Source organism: Echinops telfairi, unplaced genomic scaffold, assembly GCF_000313985.2.
Source record: "Echinops telfairi isolate 266 unplaced genomic scaffold, ASM31398v2 ScPeMD7_60;HRSCAF=208, whole genome shotgun sequence".
Taxonomy (NCBI): Eukaryota; Metazoa; Chordata; class Mammalia; order Afrosoricida; family Tenrecidae; genus Echinops; species Echinops telfairi.
The window spans coordinates 34905236-34926012 of record NW_022103958.1 but is presented as its reverse complement, the minus strand read 5'-3'; the positions used below and the strand labels follow the sequence as shown (position 1 = coordinate 34926012).

General features: G+C 34.8%; 1 protein-coding gene across 1 annotated transcript in view; it reads right to left on the bottom strand.

The window, feature by feature from the left end:
- The window catches only part of PIK3C2A (phosphatidylinositol-4-phosphate 3-kinase catalytic subunit type 2 alpha), a 105348-nt gene that overhangs the window by 15901 nt on the left and 68670 nt on the right, over positions 1-20777 (bottom strand). Inside the window, exons 13-23 of the mRNA XM_004711572.3 lie at positions 19070-19237; positions 16504-16615; positions 15220-15362; positions 12586-12774; positions 12165-12258; positions 11139-11233; positions 9956-10136; positions 7240-7344; positions 5940-6032; positions 4452-4581; positions 910-1046 (exon numbers count right to left, since the gene is read on the bottom strand). Of these exons, the coding sequence (XP_004711629.1) occupies positions 910-1046; positions 4452-4581; positions 5940-6032; positions 7240-7344; positions 9956-10136; positions 11139-11233; positions 12165-12258; positions 12586-12774; positions 15220-15362; positions 16504-16615; positions 19070-19237 (1447 nt within the window). The remainder of the gene's footprint in view (positions 1-909; positions 1047-4451; positions 4582-5939; positions 6033-7239; positions 7345-9955; positions 10137-11138; positions 11234-12164; positions 12259-12585; positions 12775-15219; positions 15363-16503; positions 16616-19069; positions 19238-20777) is intronic.

Below are 20777 nucleotides of genomic sequence, written 5' to 3'. Positions count from 1 at the left end.
TATATGTTAATTAATTTAAAAATCCCACATAAAACCAGCAGTGCAGGTACTATTCTTATCATCATTTTAAAGAAGAAAACATGCACTAGAGCAGTTAAATTATTTGCCCAAGACCACACATTGGTAAGTGGCATTTACAAGATTTTAACTCACGCAATATGATTCATTTATACGTCAAGCAATTTACCTAGAATCACAAAAGAACCAATATTACTTGAAGCAAGGATTGGTTTCCATTGCAAACCATGTTCTGTCTCAAACCATGAAGAAACAGAAAAGACAGTTTAAAGGTTCACAAATAACAAAATTTCTCTACTTCATACTCTTATGTCAACAAATGATACTTGTATGTGTCTAGAATGGTGATATAGGAACGATTTGATATCAAGAAGGCAATTAAATGATGTTGAAACTGGGATCTTCTTACAGCACCATTCAAAGTGTACTTGAGTCTTCCTTAGGCCAAGGTAGCATCATTGGAGGGCTTATGTTCCAAGAGATTTCCCTTATCTCATTTAAGAATATAACTTAAAAAGAGCCCAACTAAACAAACAAACAAAAAATCTTCCTAATTATATGGGAGAAGTTGGGGGAAACGGGGAGCTAACAATAATAAGTATAAGAGAGAAAACAATGTTCTAAAATTGATTTTGGTGTTGGTTGCACAACTCCTTTTAATATGATTAAACCATTGAATTATATGCCAATAAAACTATTTTAAAATAGCTATGTTTCATTCAGATCCCTGCCATTAAATACATTGTTTTATAATCTTTTCTACACTTAAGAGAAAGATACTATTTTTCTAACCTAGACTACATGGCTATAAGTCTAAAAAATGAAAGCACTTAATATCTATGTAATACATTTTAAACAAAGTTATTTAAAATAAGGAGACATGCTAATTACCTTTTCATATTCTTCTTCAGAGGGATTATATTTCCTCAGCCAGTCTGCAAGTGGCTTATCTTTAAAGGATCCTGTCACACCATATTCCACTTGGATTTTCCTAAGTGTATCTGAAGAAGGAACTAGCTCCACCAGGCCTTTAACAAGAAAATATTAAGTAATGTGAAAATGTACGTAACACTTCAAATTTATAGTTTGCAATTTCTTACAAAAAATACCACCTAGCAAGGATCAATGTTGGCAGCATCTGCTAGACAATAAAATTTCATTACAGTGAGTAATGAAATCTTTATTTTCAAAAGTACCCAAGATATAAAAGATTAAATTTGACCATTTGAAACTCTATAGTCTGCACACTCGTGTGGAAAAATTACTTATTAGATACGTGCTGTCCAATTTCGGCACAAAATTATTGGTCTAATCTTATATTTAGTCAAGATAAGAGTGTTCCAGAGTACATTTAGTGCTTTCAAAGTTAAGATTGTCCTGTGATGTTCAAGTCTAAAGTATGTGTTTGTCTTCCTAACAGGAAGATAAATACCTAGATAGATTTTTGGTTTTCTCATCTCAATCTCTGCCATCGAGTTGATTCTAATTTATAATGACCCCATAAGACACAGTAGAATTGCCCCCTGTGGGTTTTTGAGACAGCAAACCTTCACTGTAGTAGAAAGTCTCACCTTTCTACCACTTGTTTTCTTAGAAATCCTTCAAAATAAGTCTAACAAAATTATGAGACACCCATACAATAGAATACAATAAAATAGCTTTATGTGCTTACACATATAAATCTAAAAAGTATGTTATTTAAAGGCAAAATTCAGATGCAGAACTTTATCTTTTTGTGTTAAAGACTGTTGTTGTATATGCTAGAATATACTAAAGATATTCACAGAAGGCTAAACCAAAGTTTACAATTTAGAATAGGATGCAAGGATTGGGAATGGAAGAATGGGAATGAACTAACATTTACTTTCAATTTAACACAAAATGATCATTCAACCATTAGAAACAACATAAGATAAATTGGAAGTTCAACTAAGTTAACAAAGTGTAGTTATAGAAAACTAACCCAATTGAGATAGTAGGTTCTGGTTGAAAAATCTTGATACAAACAACTTCAATCTTACAAGATTTATAGCCAAAACAAACAAGAAGAAAAGTGGTGTCAAAGATTCAGCAATCAACTTAAAAAAGAGGCCCATGGGTTGGTCTCTCTGGCCCTTTCTTGGGAAAGTCTTTTCAAATGACCTGGCAGAAACTACAAAATATATTTTTCAATTCTGATCATGAGACAAAGAGAGGTTTGATGAAAGAAAACAAAACTCAAGATTTTTTTTAAAAGTTCAAGACACTCTGAAAAATAATGGCTCAAAACAACATGAAAGTTGCTAGTTAAGATCCTTTACTGAGTTATGAGGAGCCCTGGTAGCATTGTGGTTAAGAGTTGGGCTGCCATCCACAAGGTCCGCAGTTTGAAACCACCAACCCCTCTAAGGGCGAACAACTAGGATTTCTACTCCTATAAAGAGTTTGGAAAGCAACAGGGACACTTCTACCCTCTCAGGTCACTATGAGTCAACATTGACTTGTTGGCAGTGTGTATTTTTTTGTTTTGTTTTCTTTTCTTTTAACTTACATATAGGATACAAAATGTACAAGTACAGGAGAACAAAGATATGACTTAGCAGGAGTTAATATAACATAGTAGGCTGAATTGTAGTGCTCCAAAAGATTTGGTGAAGTCCTAACTTCCGTATCTGTGAATATGACTTTGGAAATAGGGTCTTCGAAGATATTATTAGTTACACTGAGGCCCATGTAGAGAAGGATGGGTCTTAATCCTAATGACCAGTATCTTTATAAAAGAGAAGATACTCAGAGAAAGACAAATAAAGAATGGCCAAATGACGATGAAGGTAACTCAGTTGCAAGACAAAGCACACCCTGGGTGGTTGGAAGCCCTAGAAGGGGGGGATGGAGGGGAGCAGCATGGAAGAGTTTCTCTCTGAGTCCTCATAAGAAAACAACAAGAACACTGCTCTGATTTGGATCTTTAATTTCCAGAACAGTGGGTCAAGAAATGTCTGTTCTTATAAACCACCCAGTGTGTGACACTCGTTACAGCAGCTCTAGAAAACTAAGATACATGGTGAAGACTTCCTGGTTTCGTGAGTTCGGTTCCACACGTATGCTCGTTTGCATACTCTTTCACATTCTAAAATATCCAAGGGTCACCTAAAGAGCAAAGACTGTGTGTGAATCCTTTCGAGGGGAACAATCAGGTGATATAAAGAATTAGGAACTCAAACTCTGAGGCCATAATATTGATCATCTTTAAGAGATAAGATACTCAGGGCTGGAATCTGTGGTAGAAGACACTAGGAGCCAGCCTCCATTCACATGGAAATAAGAGAGAACTGTGCAGCTGTCAGAGCTATCTCTGCAGGAGAGAGTGGGCTACCTAGAAATGCAGTGAAGTGCCTTCACTCTAGGCACTTACGCATAACTTTAATGGCAAATATTACAAGGATGATTAGATAAAATAATCTTTGAAGTAGCTTCCTAGAACCTACAAATAAAATGTGTGAAACATTTCTCATTTTATCCAAACATCAGTAACCTTTCTCTCCTTTGAAACTCCATATCACTGCCTTTGTAATTCTAAATGGAGAACTTTTGGCTTATTAAAGCATTTTCTAATTACTTGTATGTCTTTAATTATTCTTTTTAGAAGGTAAGCACTAAGTACTCTCAGCATTTTGTTGATGATAGGCAATAAATATTTGCTGAGCAAGAATAATTGTAACAGTTGTCATTTATTGAGCTCTATGTATCAGATACTCGGTTGTTTTACATTACATCATTTAATCATTATAGTATATCCACAATGATAGTACTATTATTACTCTGTTTACATATATGTTAGGAATAAAAGTGTTCTTAAAGAAAAAAAAAAACCTTTGCAAACTTTTATTTTGCAGAAATATAGTCAAAGTTGACTTAACTGAAATGAGGGCTTATATTTAAATGCAAAAGCTAAAGAACACAAAGCCCTCCTCGGTAGGGTCAATTAAAAGATACTCCTGGTTCCTGCAAAACATTCATTAGGGATACACATTGAGTTGGTTTTTAGAGATTTAATCATGAATCATTGAATCAATAAAGTAATATGAAATTAAAAATTGAGATCACAGTATAATTGCATGCTACATGCATTCGGATCCCTTGGCAGATAACCTCTGAGCGTAAAGAGAAAGCAACAAGAACACTGTCACTGAGTAGAGTGACTCACAGCGGTTCTCTGAGACAGGGTAGAACTGCTCCTTTGGGTTCCCGATATTGCAACTAATAATGTTTCTGATGTTTACAGGAGTAGAAAGCTTCATCTTTTAGCCAAGGAGCAGCTGGTGGCTTTCAACTGTTGGCCTTGCGTTTACCAGCCAAATCCATAACCCACTACGTCACTAGGGCTCCAATAAGTTAAATTTACAGAAAATAAATGTACAAGCACCAAACAACCAACAAGCTACCAGACTTACCCCGATCTCTGCCAGTTGAGAGACATTTGAAAATCACCATCCTCAAATCCAGTCCTTCTTTAAGCCAGATCTTATCCATAATCTTTATCATCTGTAAAGCTAACATATCTTGGCGCAGATCTTCACCAACCTTAAAATCAAGGTAACCGAAGTGAAATGTGTACTTTTCCAAAAAAACATAATTGATTACATCTTATAAAAACTGTGGGGGCGGGGGGGAGTACAGGAGAAACTGAACGGTGAGACGAGTGAAGAACAAGATGAAGAGAATTGCCTTTTGAGTCTTATGCAGAATTCCAGGAAGTTACTTAACCCCTTCATGACTGCTTCCTAGTTATTAAAATGGAAAAAAACTACCTAATTCATAGGGTTTTCAAATGGGTAAATGAATTAATATTCATCTATATAAAGCACATAGTGAATACTCAGTATGTTTTAATTATTATTTAAAACTGAAACCTATAAATGTGAGAAATCCTGGAACTTAAAATTTATCTAGGTGCCTTTTCCTCAGATACATAAGGAGAAATTGATATATTTGTAGATGAGAAAAAAAACCTTTGTTGCTAGCAGATCTAAAGGAAAGAAAAAATAAAACGTACTTGCAACAGCAAGAAAGAATGAACATGGTAAAAAATGTATGGGTGAACGCAATACATGGTCCCTTCCCCTTCTTGCCTTTTCTAAATTGTCTGAAGCAAACCAAGAAGGAAGAAGAGAGCTTGAGGGTCTAGACCCCATATGGGCACCCCAAGCCCTGAGGACGACATTATACTGACTAAATAAAACATAAAAGGACAAATATTGTATGAGCGCACTTGTATAAAATACCTAGAATATTTCATACAAATGTTTCAGTAACAAATGCCTATTTATTACTGGTTAACAGGGATGGGTAGTAGTTGAATCTGGGAAGGTACTGCTTAAGGCAGTGGTTCTCAACCTTCCTAATGCTGCGGCCCTTTCATACAGTTCCTCATGTTGTGGTGACCCCCACCATAAAATGATTTTCGTTGCTACTTCATAACTGTAATTTTGCTACTGTTAAGAATCGGGCGACCCCTGTGAATGGGTGTTCGACCCCCAAGGGGTCATGACCCACAGGTTGAGAACCACTGGCTTAAGGGATGCGGAGTTTCTATTAAGAATGAAGAAGACAGGGGAGGGAGGGAAAAAATGAGGAACTGATACCAAGGGGTCAAGTAGAAAGCAAATGTTTTGAGAATGATGAGGGCAACAAATGTACAAATGTGCTTGACACAATGGATGTATGTATGGATTGTGATGAGTTCTATGAGCCCCCAATAAAATGATTAAAAAAAAAAAAGAATGAAGACATTTGGAAATGAACAGTGGTGATGGGTGCACATGGTGAAGAGATCACTAATGAAACATATAAAGAAGTTGAAATGGCAACTTTTTAAATAAAGCAACAACCCACCTCACCAAAAATTTCAAAACAAAACATCTTAATTTTATTTTGCTCACCTTAAACATAATATTAATTTCTTCCCCCAGAGGATCATTATTGACCATTGTGACTTTCAGGGGCATAGCATTAGAATTGAAGAAAGAACAGGTCTGCAAATAAAACATTGAGCATTACAAAGCTAACATGGAATAAAAATGGATTTAAAAGTTTTACTTTCCTAGCCATTTATCATTTCCCTCTTAATTATGGTAAATGAAACAACATAGATGAACTCTGTTATTAGATATCTGGCTGATAATATTCTGGAAAATATTTCTGAAACACAATTATAGCATGTGGGGCTATATTGTCTACTCTTCATGCAGGAAAGCTGAGGCTTCCTATTGCTGGACAGTGACATTCTGGGAAAGCCCCGGGGCAATTCTACTCTGTCTTACAGAGTCACTAGGAGTCACAATCAACTCGATGACAGCGAGTTTGGTTTTCTTAGAGGCAGAGAAAGAAAAACTTAAAAAACTGAGATAAAAATTTTTTGATACGCTCATCCTTCCTCTAAACCACAGCAGTTTGGGATGTGATCTGCACTATAGCTATGAAATAAAAAATTGATAGAATTTAATAATCTCATTAGCAAAGATTTAAGTATTATTTTAACATAAAATCTATTTAAAACAAACAACAAAGAAAACCAAGGAGAATGTTTAAGTTTTTCCTTCTTGATATGTAACTTGGTTAAACAGTTCAGGCACATCTACTGTTAAATACCAGTATAAAAATGTCACAGGTCAACCTAAAAAAAAAAAAATCAAGTCTGAGACTCATTTACAGTCATATACTATTCTTTCAAAATCACAAATATGCTAATGAATAAATTTGTTCCTTTTGCTAAACTCATGTTGAGAATATCCAATGGTTGTATTAACATTGGCCACATGTCCAAATACAATTACTCAATTTTGATGGTTACTCAATTACTTTCTGATCATCCTAAAAAGTGCTAAAAACCTGGAAGAGCCTGGCCTTTTAAGAAGAAACAACAAAGCCTTCCTATGATGAGGTAGCTATGCTCTTGGAACTGCAAAACACACCTGTCCTATAGCTATCAGCTATTACACATAGGGAAAATAATCTATTTTGAAATTGAAAATATCATGCTTTTTTTAAAAAGAATGCTAAGTAGGTAAAAATAAGCTGAGATAAATATGGACTTTAATCACAAATATAGATCCATGCACAGTTAGAACGAACCTACTCATGCTTTAGTCTTATGTGCCTTAAGCATACTTGCCCATCATTTGCTTTCTTTCTATGCTGTTTTGAAATATAATGTGAACTTATAAGTATTTTATATGTCACCTTAATATTTAATTCCTTTGCCACAAGACTTGGATTGAGAGGAAGACGACATTTATTCCTTAGAAAAAAGGATTGTACTCGATCCATACTCTTTTGGAGGACAACCTATAGAAAGAGATTGATACGGTAAATACATAATGAAAATGAAAACTTATTCTTAAAATATAAATTACCTTTCTTAAATTTCAGTTAAATATTTTATTACAAAAAGCTCAGCTGTCAAATGTCAAAAGAGGTTATTGCTAAAGATAATTAATTTTTACTATTAAAAACAAAATTAGAATAGGAAAAAGTAAAAATGGCCAACCAACATGAACAAAAGTGTAAAAACTCACTAACTGTGAAAGCAATACAAACAAAGCAAAACTTATCCTAGCAGATAAAAATGTAAAGTATTATCCATTGTGGGAAGATCTGTTGGGAAGTAGTAAGGTGTATATATAGACATTTTTTTTATAGAGACATGTTTTTTGTTGTCATTGTTAAATAATTTAGCAGGAATTGTCTTAACTTAAAATGTGCATAGTTCTTGACTCTGGTCTTTCTCTTGTAGGAATAGCCTATAAAGAAATCCAAGCAAAAGAGAGCTAAGACCTATGCATTTAAGTTCATTGTTTCATTGTTTGAGAGAGAAATGAAAATGTAAAACACCTACATAGAAGTAATGGTGCAATATCTGGTGTTATATGCACCTGTTAATAAAAATGGAGTATGACTATAAATAATGGCATATATCACCAAAATGAAATTTAATAAGCAAATACCAAAAATTGTGTCTAAGTCACTGAAACATTTTAAAAGACCTAAACAAATGGAAAGACAGCCTGAGTTCAGGAGTTAGATTTAATATAGGTAAGTTTTACAAATTAATGTATATATTCAATACAATATCAAACTTCCAGCTACATATTTCATTAGTAGACAAGTTAGTCTTAAAATTCATATTTAGAGAAGCTAATTCCAGGAACCCAAGCGGAAAGTGAATTTTGAGAATGATGAGGGCAAAAATGTATAAGTGTGCTTTACACAATTGCTGTATGTATGGACTGTTATGAATTGTATGAACCCCAATAAAATGATTTTAAAAAAATTCATTTTTAGTTGCAAGGGTCTAAGTAGCCAAAACAATCTTAAAAAACAAGAATGAAGTTGTACAACTTATATTTTTCAATTTCAAAATTAATACGTTACAGTAATTAAAACAGTATGGTACTGGAATAAGAACATACGTACAGATCAATAGGATAAAACTGAGAGTCTGGAAATAAGTCCATACTCTACAGCCAACTGATTTTTAACACAGTGCCAAGAACCATTCAAGGGGAAAAAAAACAGTCTCTTCTACATATGGTGCTGAAACACCTGGAAAACCACATGCAAAAGAATAAAACTGGACTTGTACCTTATTCCATATATGAAAATTACACTCAACATGGATCAAAGGTATAAATATAAGAACCAAAACCATACAACTCTTAGAAGAAAGTATACGATAAATCTTCCGGACCTTGAATCTAGTAATGAATTCTTAGATATGACAATAATACCATGAGCAGCAACAAAAGAAAATAAAACTTCATTAAAATAAACATTTTAGATGAAAGATGGTATTAAATAGAAGACACTTCATAGAATGTGAAAAAATATTTGTAAATCTTCTCTCTCATAAGGAATTTGTATTTAGTACCAATTTTATCTAGTACCAAGAAGTCCTACAACTAATAAAAAGACAAACCAAAGAAAAATTGGGTAAAGACAATAAGCAGATAATTCTCCGAAAATATATACAAATGGCCCAAAAGCATATGAAAAAAAAATCTTTAACATCATTAATCATCAGAGAAATTCAAGTCAAAATAATAGCATTTTATGCCCAGTAAAATGACAATAATAAAAACAATGGAAAATAACAAGTGATGTAGAGACATTGGAACTCTTACACTTCCTGGTAATAATGTAAAATGGTACATTGTTGTGGAAAACAGCTTTGGAGGTCTTTTAAAAAGCTAACGGTTTTAGCAGAGCTTCCAGACTAGGAACAAATTATGATGGATTTTTATTGGCTGTCCACTTTGGAATGATTAGTCGCTGCAAACCTTATGAAGAGCAGCAGAACATTGTCAGATACACTGAAAACTTTATGCATACCCACAATATCGTGCTGGAAGATAAACCCCTCAGATTGGCAGGTACTCAAAATATAACTGAGGATGGGCTGCCTTCTCAAAGGAGTCTACTCTACTGACATTGATGGAGTATCGCTTTTGAGACTTTCAATTGCTTGAAGAAGTATGAATCAGTATGAGAAAAAATAGCTGTACAAATGTGCTTGACACAATGGATGGATGTATGGATTGTGATAAGAGTTGTACGAGCCCCCAATAAAATGATTTTAAAAATAAGAAGAAAAATAATTGTAACATAGAATGTATACAATATGAACCTAGGAAAAGAGAAGGACATTAAAAATGAAACAATGCACAAAGATGAATATCCTAGGCATTAGTTAGATGAAATGGACTGGTCCTGGCCATCTTGAATAAAAAAAAAAAGTGTCGACTGTGATAAGAGTTGTAAGAGCTCCGAATAAAATGATTAAAAAAAACTTGTAGACACGCTTGATTATGTATGAGATCATAGAAATTTATCTACATTTGTTAGTACCACAAAGAGTCTTTATCATCAAAATAGTCAGGATTCCTTTGTGACTACATACCTGTCTGGCTGATCCACTCGCCTGCCTTACTTTTTCGGCGACTCCTCCTAAAAGCTGCACGAGTCTTGTCTGCTTTAGAAGTTCTTCTCTCAGTCCTTTTCCTCCCACGGAAAGAAGAGCACCCAAGACATGTTCATAACGAGTACCAAACTGTGAGTCATGCAGAGCATCCTTCAGGAGCCTACACAGAAAAAGATTTGTGTCAGCCACTTATACCCCCAAAATTCAATTTAACAAGTTTAATTTTTGTAACCAGGAATTTAAGTTCTAAACCAAAAAAGGTCCTTACTATATGACACAAATGTTTGTGCTCAACTACTGAGTCAAAGGATGGTGATTTGGACCCAGCCAGGCATACTGCAGAAGATGAGCCAGACAGTCTACTGCTATTAATACTCCAGTCAAGAAAACTGATGGAGCAGTTCTGTTCTCTAACACATGACTGCTTCAGACTTACTCACTTACTTATTGACTATCGGTAACAGCAACAATCACAACAACAAACAGCTGCTGTCAAGCTGATTCAGACTTGCGGCAACCCCATGTGTGTCAGAGTAGAACTGTGTTCCATAGCATTTTCAATGGCTGATTTTTGGGAAGCCAATAGCCAGTCTTTTCTTCTAAAGGGCTTCAGGGTGGTCTCAGACCTCCCAACTTCTCACTTAACAGCAGAGTTGATTAACCATTTACCATAACCTAAAGAATCACCCAGGGGTTCTTTAGGCCAGGGGTCCTCAAACTTTTTAAACAGGGGGCCAGTTCACTGTTCCTCAGACACATTGGAGGGCTGGACTATAGTTTGAAAAAAAACTGTGAACAAATTCCTATGCACACGGCACATCTTATTTTGAAGTAAAAAAACACACGGGGCAAAAATACCTGGCAGGCTGGATAAATGTCCTCAGCGGGCCACAGTTTGAGGACACCTGCTTTAGGCTATATAAGCAAGTATAGAAATCACCAATTACTTACTGCTACACCATGCAAAATAACTTGCAACAGAAGGTTTTAAACTTTGGGGGGTTATTTCTAAGGAAATATTGTTAGCTTCTTTAAGATAATGCCTTTAATGAACTATCTTGCTTTATTGTGGAAAGTGGTCATATTATTTGGACTTAAGAGTGAGTCATTTCTGTAAATACTAGTAACAGAAATAAGATACTTTGTAAAAAATTAATCTTACCAATATAAATTGTGTGCTATCTGGATATTTGCCAATGCTCTGGACAGAAGGAAGCACACTAATGAGCTGTTCAAGTAAATTTCATATTTCAAAGCCTACATGTAAAGGAAAATAGGAGTTATTAATGGTAAGATAGGCTTGCCCTTCCTCCACCATTCTGATAAGTGCAGCCACCTTCCATTCTTACTACGTCTTCTCATAAGACTTTTAGGATTAAGAGATTCCTGGCCAAGAAACAGAAACAGAATCGCCCCATTTCCCAATGGACTCAAAGGGAAACTATTTAAAAGTTAGGTACAACTCCAAGAGATGTTGGAAAAGAGCTCAGCTGGGCCTGCAGGAGTCACATATGTGACTCGAGTCACAAAGGACTCACCTAGAATCACTAGCATTCTCCCATATCAAAATCTAATAAGTTGAACATATATTGGAAAACACCTGATTTCTTCCTTTGGTTTGATGCTCCTGCATTCAGTGATTGACTAATAAATATGTAAAACTTTTGGTTTCAAGGAAATAATTTTCAAGGCACAAACTATATAAAGCAGGTTATTCCTCTTACTGATGGGTGATGGGAAACGATACACTTAAAAATGACAGATAAATTAACTTAGGATGAATTAATGAAATCAAGCAGATAATTATAAATTTATAAGTGGCATTTATAAAGTTATTAAATTTAAAACTTAAGGAAAAACTCAACTCTGATTTGTCTTAAGATTCTAAAAAGTCTGGGAAATTAAAAACCAGGTAAATATCTATGGTCTTCAAAAAGTCCATGGAACAATTCCAGTATCTTTTAGTTCAATTTTCCCATAAACTTTTTGAAAGATTCAAGTGGGAAACCTGACAAGAGTGGGTGAAAAATTTAAAAAATTCACAAATCAAAATACTCAAATGCAATCTCTTAAACCACCTCACACTACAAAAGTACTTTTAATCAAAACAGATGGGTCAGCCCTTGGCAAATTCACTGCTCATTAAAAAGAAAGGTTGAAGAGGCAGATAACCTAGTAAAATACTCACTTGCACAAATTGTGGAAGGAGATCTGTTAGCTCATCATCACTAATGGCCTCAATCCAGGAAACAGCTAGGGATCTCACTTCCTGATCAGCAAACCTAGAACACCACAACAAAAATCATGATTTGATAGTGATCTTTCTAATGAGACTGCTTTGTCTGAAAACACAACCTCAATCTATCCCCGAGAAAGAATCCTCTAATAGTTTCATTCAAAACAATATATTAGTCTTTCTTTTACACCCTAACCTTTTGATTAGTTTTAAGAGATGAAAATGTCTTTTGTATAACTTCAATGAAATATGTACATATATATATATTTACACATTTATATGAACTGCTGCACTACTACTACATCAGAATACCGCTCTAAAGAAATCGATAACAATAAAGCAGAGCTAGTAAATGCATTCGCTGTGGACTTACTGCGCATCAAGAAGCTCTAATGCAGTGAGTGGGTGCAACGGCGGCCATCGTTGAAGCAATGAGTAAGTCTTGGCAAGATTAACCCAATTCCAGTTTGGGGCACTTGCTAGTATTTTTGGGAGACAATCTGGGTGTTTGAAACAATAATAACGTTTCTCCCATAAAAATGCTTTCTCTTCTTTAGAAAGTCTGCACATACAATAGAACTAAATTAATTTCTGATGACTTAATAATGACAGTTATAATCAAAATGATTGAAAACTAAAAGAAAAAATGTATTCATTTTGGGGCAGCCATTCTTGATAGAATCATTAATACTAATTAGAAAAATGCAATATATATTTTGTGGAGGGGAAGAAATCATTCTGTCTGGATAAGAATCTTAGTTATGTACGAGCCCCCAATAAAATGATTAAAAATAAAAAAGAAGCATCTTAGTTATGAAAACCAGGTACAATTTAAGCACAACTAAGCAGATTCCAGGCACTAGAACCAGCAAAACCTACCATGACAGACTCAAGGATTTCATTACTTCACAAAAGTAATGGGTTTACAAAAGCAGTGGTTTTAAGCACTTGGCTAATAACAAGGAGGTTGGTAGTTTGAATCCACTAGGAACTCTGGAGAAAAATACGGCCATCAACTTCCATAAAGATGATGCCTTAGAAACCCAGGGAATAGTTTTATTCTGCCCTATAGGGTTACTATTACTAAGAACTGACTTAACAGAAACAGGTTAATATGAAATGCCATGCCAGAAGCAAATGTTACTGTCAAATTCTTTAAGATGATTCTCAATTGAGGAATATTAAATATTAAAAGTATTTCCTGAGATGTGGTCAATTAGTATGGCCCTTCTTCACATAATTCCTAAAGTAATGCACATTTTAATTCTGGACTCCATGCCTGTGGCTATAATCCCACTTGGGAGGAAGCTCTCTGCTATACTGATTGACTTTAGCAGAGGGTGTAAACCCAGTTACACCTTTTGTTTCCTTAGGATATCGTCTGCTGAAAGACCAAAAACACACTTCCATCAAAGCCATTCCTGTGTGTATAAGAGCCATCTTAGACACAGAGAAATACCAAGAAGAGCACATTCCGTGGAGGCAAGGACCAGAAGCACCAGAGATTTTGGAAGGGAGAGGCCCAGCCAAGGAAAGCATGAAACAGAACACAGCAGTAGTACTAAAACTATAGGACTCTGTGGCAGCGTGAAAGGTGGGCTTCCTGATCCATAGGGGCAGAAGCCAAGAGACCATGTGCTGAGAGGCTGAGCAAGACCTGGCTGCTGGCCAAGGAGATGTTGCTGTGGACCAATTACTGTGTCCTTACGATTTACTGATTCTGATTTACGGCAACCTATTAACTTCCCTGGTATTACTATAATTGTGAGTCTTGTCTGTGAGTTTCCATGTGGCCACTGCAATGAATTCTCAAATCCAGCATAGAAGTAGAGCGCTAAGGGATATACGATTGGTGCCAGAATAGGGTAATGAGAGATGGAGGGGAAAACAGGTCTGACCCTTGCTGCATGGCAATCAGGAAGCCAGGGAGGTTAGAAACAGCCCTCCATGCTGTTATTGCATACTTCTTTGGATTCAAGTTATATTACGTTTAATGAGAAATGTTTACATGAATATTTCACTATTTTATTATCTGTTCAGTTTTTATTATCTAATGTATACATATTGCTAATAAAATATTGTAAAAAAGTGTAATGACTTTAATAACTTTCCAATTTGTCTGCTCAGAGGCAACTGCCTAAGCTTCTGCATTCTTACAGTTATTCTATTCACAGAGAACCATGTATATGGGTGTATGTATAGGCCTTCATTCCTTTATACTAATAGTATTCACAAACTTTGTATATTAAACTCCTTGCTGTCTTCATTTAACTTATCTTACCTATTATAACATAGAGCTAGCTGTAATTATGTAGTATTATTCTACTGGATAAATTTACCCTTAAACCCTATTGATGGAATATTTCTATTCAGTTTTTAATAATTCAGTGATAATGTAATGAAAATTCTTGTTTCCATTAGCAAAGTATAAAAGGGTTTTTTTCTAATATATGTATATGAAACTGCGTGCAGAATTGCTGGGTCACAGAATATGCACATTAGATCTTTTCAGATTTTGCCAAATTGTTCTCTAAAGAGGTTGCACCATTTTAGTTTCATAAATAGTAAAGTTCGCTTTTTTCCTTCTCAACAATTTAATCTTTACCAAATTGAAGTGTGTAAAATATTACCTTGTATTAGTTTATATTACCAGAATCGAACACTTTTCATATTTTAAAAGCTATTAGAAATACCTACTTGTATTGCCCAATTTACTATAGAGTTGTTGCTCTTTGTTATTAATAAAAACATTTGAGATATTAAAGAAATTAACCTATTTGTAATTACTGTAAATATAGTCCCCAGCCTGTTATGTATCATTTATATACATAAAGTTTGACTTGGGGAAATTTCTATAGTTTTTATGTAATTAAAAATAAATACATCAGCTAGAACACTTTCCAAACCAAGAAACTAGCAAAAACACAAATTAAACCAGTGCATTTAATGGAAGGTCTTTGAGCTTTATAATAGGTAACAGGACAAAATCAAAAAACACGGATCATACCCAAATGAGTCTTTGTGAAGAATGTCAGTAAGTTTCTCTTTTATATCATTTTCCAATGTTTCTAAATCTTGCTGCTGTATAATGCTTCTGTCAACTTCAGGAGTTGTATAAAGGACATCAAATGGCGGAGAAGGGAAGTCAACCTTGAAATTTTTAATAGAAGTTAATTATTTTACAGCCTTGTAGTCCACTTTTTCCCACATTGTCTTTGAGAGAAATTCTCAGCAATAGTGCCTTTTGTCAACTTACAATTGCCTTATATGCAAAAGAAAAATGAGGCTGTTTACTCCTGTAGAGATTTCCAGCCTTGATAACTCAAAGGGGTAGTTCTACTCTGTCCTACAGGGTCCTTTGAGTTGGAATAAACTTGCTACCAGTGAGCAAAGTTTTATGTCAATTGACTTTGATATCCTGAGACTATGGCCCTGAACGCCCAAACACAGGGGCTGGTTCCTCAACGTGTTGTAGTAAGGTTTCAGTTCATAACTTGGTCTCTGTATGCCCCACCATATTCATGGATATATCTGCAACAAAAGTATACACGTATAAATATTCTATTTGGGGTTTATACCCACTCTATCCTCTGCATCTGTTAATCTGTGCTTTTATCCATCCTTCTTCTTGTAGATCACCATGATTGCAAGATTATGAACAGTATATGTTGCCTTTAACTCTTGCAATTCTGTCTTGTCCCCATCTCCATTTTTGCTGATCTTATTGCATATCGTCTTCCCCTTCACCTCCTACCCTAGTAATCATCACAGAATGTTTGTGGTGAAAACCTTTCTTGACTTCTTAAAGTTCAAAAAACAAAGACTCACTACCATCGGGTCAATTCTGACATACCCTTTCAGACAAAGTAGAACTGCCCAGTGTCTGAGACTGTCTTTAACTCTTTTATGAGAAGACAAAGTCTCATCTTTTCCCATAGAAAAGCGGTTGGTGGTTTCCAACCAATGACATTGAAGTTAGTAGTTCCACTCATAATCCATTAAGGCACCAGGGCTCCTTGACTTCTTACAATAGTACTTTCATACAGTTATTTGCGTTTTTTTGACCAACAAATTTCACTCAGCATAATGCCCTTCATGTTTAAGCATGTTTTATTGTATTTCATAAATTCAGTTATTCTTAATAATGATTTAATGATCAACTTAATAATGACTTAATAATTGTGGGCATTTCTTCAAATTTCCTATTTGCTTGGACGTCTTGTTTTATAACACCAACTTTTAATAAAGAAATTTAAATGTAACCTCCTTGTATTTGTAGTAGCAGCATTACCTGTAGCACTATTCTTTCCATCACATATCCTTTTTTGGGTATTGTTGCTGGGATAGGATTTGTATGTGATGAAGTCCAAAGATATAGTAATTTAGTTCCACATGTTAAAAACCTTCATGAATATAAACAGAAGAATATTGGTGATTTTCATTTTAAAATTCCAAATTCACAACACACTGTAAAAGTATTTGAAATGTTATACAATCTTGTAAGATTATATCAAAAGGAATCAGTTTTAAATACTCTACTGAGACTTGAGGCAAGTATACTGATGTAAGAAATGAGAACTAAGGGAGGGAGTAGAATCCTGGAATGAACAGAATTGAGGAGAAAATAGAAGATGTGTAAAGGCTGTTTCATGTCCCTAAAAGCAGCTTCTAAAGTAGGAAGGAGCAAGGACACTGTCTTTGGAAATTTTTTCAAAGGAATACGCATCAAATTAGTTTGTATTACAGAATTACATGTATTACATGCTGAGACAACCAAAATACACTTGTGCCAAAGCACCAATTATTTGAGTTGAGACATTACATTTAGACTCTAGATCAGTGGTTCTCAACTTTCCTAATGCCATGGCCCTTTATACTACAGTTCGTCATGTTGTGGTGACCTCCAACTATACAATTATTTTTGTTGCTACTTCATAACTGTAATTTTGCTACTGTTATGAATTGGGCAACCCCTGTGAAAGGGTCGGTCGCCCCCTCCCCCCCAAAGGGGTTGCAACCCACAGGTTGAGAACCGCTGTCCTAGGCAAAGAGTCAGCAAACTTTTTGTAAAGGGCCAGATAGTAATTACTTTAGGCCTTGTGGGGTACATAGTCTCTATCACAAATACTTCCTTCTGTCACAGAAGTGCATAGTATACTGTACATGTATACTGTGTTCTAATAAAACTATTCACAAAACCAAGTGGTGGGTTAAGAGATTGCTGACCTGTGTGCCCTAGAACTACTAATTTATATCCTACTTAAGCTACCATATTGATTAATAAAGATATTGGCATAGTTTTATATATGAGATTTCTAGTTCAAGTAGAAAACTTTTTGGAAATAATGATGGCAATATATGTACAAATATGCTTGATACAACTGATGTATGGAATGTTATAAGAGTTGTAAGAGTCCCCATTTTAAAATGATTAAAAAAAAGATTTCTAGAAAATAAAATCAGACACATAAACACAGAAAACTATAAATTTTGCCAATCTTTGTTCATCTTAATCAAACATTCTTTCTCTTAACAAAATGACAACCTTTGGAACTTTCTTACATTTCAATCTTTATAGAAATATGCTAATCCCAATTCCCTGATTGTCTCAGAATTTTTCATAATGAGACAAAGGCTTGTAAATTTTTTGGCTAGTCCAAATCAGGATCCAAACAAGATCTACTACTTGCATTTAGTTGATATGTCTCTTTTAAAAGTATCTCTTAAGTCAGTGGTCTGTAAATGCTAGCCTACATTAGTTTTTGTAAATAAAGTTTTATTAGCATACTTCCAAACTAATTTGTTTACATATTGTCTGTGACTGCTTTTATGTTTGGTTTTGATTTTATATTACTTGGCCTGCAAGGCCTAATGTATTTTCTATGTGGCCTTTAAAAAAAATGTCTAGTAACCCTAATCTTAATCTATACATAATTCCTCCCCACTTTCCCCACTGCCATTTGTTTGGAGAGAGACAAAGACTATATCTCTATAAAATTTCCTAGATCTTAGATTTTACTGGCTGCATTTCTTTTACATGATCTTTCTTTTGGTGACACTAAGATTAATACGTCCCGGAACTATGAATCTAACCCATCCACTACTAAGTTCCAGAAAGGCTACTCACTTAATGGGTTAAGCAGGACTGTTAGTCTTATGGCCCAGATCAATAATTCTTCACAAGAGGAAATTTTGCCCGTTTCCCACCCCCACAGACAATTAACAATATCTTCTTTTTTTGTTTAAATAAAATTTTATTGTGTTTCAGTGAAAGTTTACATAGCAGATTAGGTTCTCATTTAACAATCTGTATGCAACTGGTTACATTTTTTTTCAAGTCAAAGAAAACAGGATAGAATAAATAACAAATTAAGAATGGACTAAAAGGGATAGCATATGATAAGATGTTAAGATTTATCTTAATTATATCGGTATTAATTCACTTTCTGATGTACTCTGTCTGACAGAAGGGCTTCTCACACCCCTGGTCAATGGTCTGAGACTTACTCCCCATGGGGTCTCTGCAAATGGATTCTGGGCTTTCACTGTCCTCCATTGCCTTCTGCAAACTGGGTGCTCAGAATTTAATCTCTAATACATTCTCCTCCTGACCTTGGATTTTGTTATTTATAATTTTTAGATCACTCAGGCTTATATGCTTCTTCCAATGCAGGCTTAGATGGCTGCTTGTTATAATACAATATTAAAAGACCTCAGAATTGGATCAGTGTCAAAATTTGGACTCATCAGAATGTAGATTTAAAAATCTTATACTGCCTCTTCAAATATGAAGGGAGTGATTAAAAGTGATTTTATTAAAATACAGAAATAAACACTATTTAAACACATGGACTTACCGTTTAAAGTCAAAAAGAGGTAAGGAAACTTTCCCCAAAGCTTCTGGCCCCTTTCTTTGCTTATTAGAATCAGGGGAACTTCCACTGCTCTGACTTAAAATTCCAAAAAGAGTAAGGTGAAGAAGTGATTCTAATGGCAATTGTGATATCTGGATGGGGAAAAGGATTCTACGAGGGAAAATGTATCAACAGAAAGAGCAAATTAGGTTAAATGTGCAGTTTAAGTTTTTAATTAGATTGAAAATTTAGTTACCTTATTTAACTTATCTTTATTCCTAAATACCTTTAACTGAACAGATAGCAAACCTGCTTAATTATTAAAAGGTTTAAATAGCCCTTTTAGACTAAATAAGGATCCTGTGGATTTCTCTTCCAAAGTATCCCCCTATTCAATAAACTTACTTTTTCTGTTTAAACCTTAAAAAAAAAAAGTTTAAATAAGCAAATTTCATTATCAGTATAAAATTTTAAAATAAAACATTTGTTCCTGTAAAAATAATCCTGGAATGCCACATAAGGACAATAGTGATAATTTTGGGGAGGCCATTGGATGCTAAATGCTAAAAATAAGATAACCCTTTTGAACCTAATAAGCATTTCTGTATTATTTAATCGAAAGGACTCCTGGTGGCACAGAGATTAAGTAACCTGCTACTAAATGAAAGGTTGGCAATTCAAACTTGCCAGCTGTGGGCAAAAGATGTGACAGTCGGCTTCGATAAAGATTTACAGCTTTAGAAACACTATGGGACAGCTCTATCCCATTCTATAAAGTCACTATGAGTCAGAATTGACTAGGTGGTAGTGCAGGGTGGTAGTGGTGATTATTTGATTGCCTTCACAAGAGGAAATTTTGCCCTCTCCACCTCTTGCCCTATCCTATGCCTTCACAGACAATTGTTGCTTTGCAATTTAAAATAATGAAAAAACAAAAAGATGAAAAGTTCTGCAATTTCTGAACTACTAAATACTGAAAGAATACCCTCAGTTTGGAAACAAGATTTAGAAAATAATAACCAGGGGGCTTAAGTGGAGAGCAAGTGTTTTGAGAATGATGAGGGTAATGAATGTACAAATGGGCTTTGCACAATTGATGTATGTATGAATTGTGATAAGAGTTGTATGAGCCCCTAATAAAATGATTTAAAAAAAGAAAAGAATAACTACTGTCATTAAGTTGATTCTGATTCAGAGATATCCTACAGGGCAGGATAGAATTGCCCCCTTTGGATTTCCAAGACTTAAAATGTATAGAAGGACTGACTCCCCATCTTCCTCCTGCGGAATACCTGATGGGTTTGAATTGCTGACCTTGTGGTTAGCAGTTCAGTGCATTGTGCCACCAGAACTACTTTTGTATATCAGTGTTGGAGAAAAAGTACTAAAGTAAACAATGCTGTAGAACTCCGTCTTTCGGGCAGTGAATGTACAAATGTGTTTTACACAATTGATGAATGTATAGATTGTGATAAGAGTTGTATGAGCCCCTAATAAAATGATTTTTTTTAAAAACACACCATCTTTCTAGAAGAACTTTATATAAATTTGTATCAAGTTAAAATCTAGGAAGAATTAATGGCATGCTACTATAATTAAACACTGTACTCACAAACCAAACTCACTCACTTGATGTCAACTCACGGTGACCCTATGGGATAGGAGGAGAATTCTCTGTGGATTTCTGAGACTGTAACTCTTTTTTTTTTTT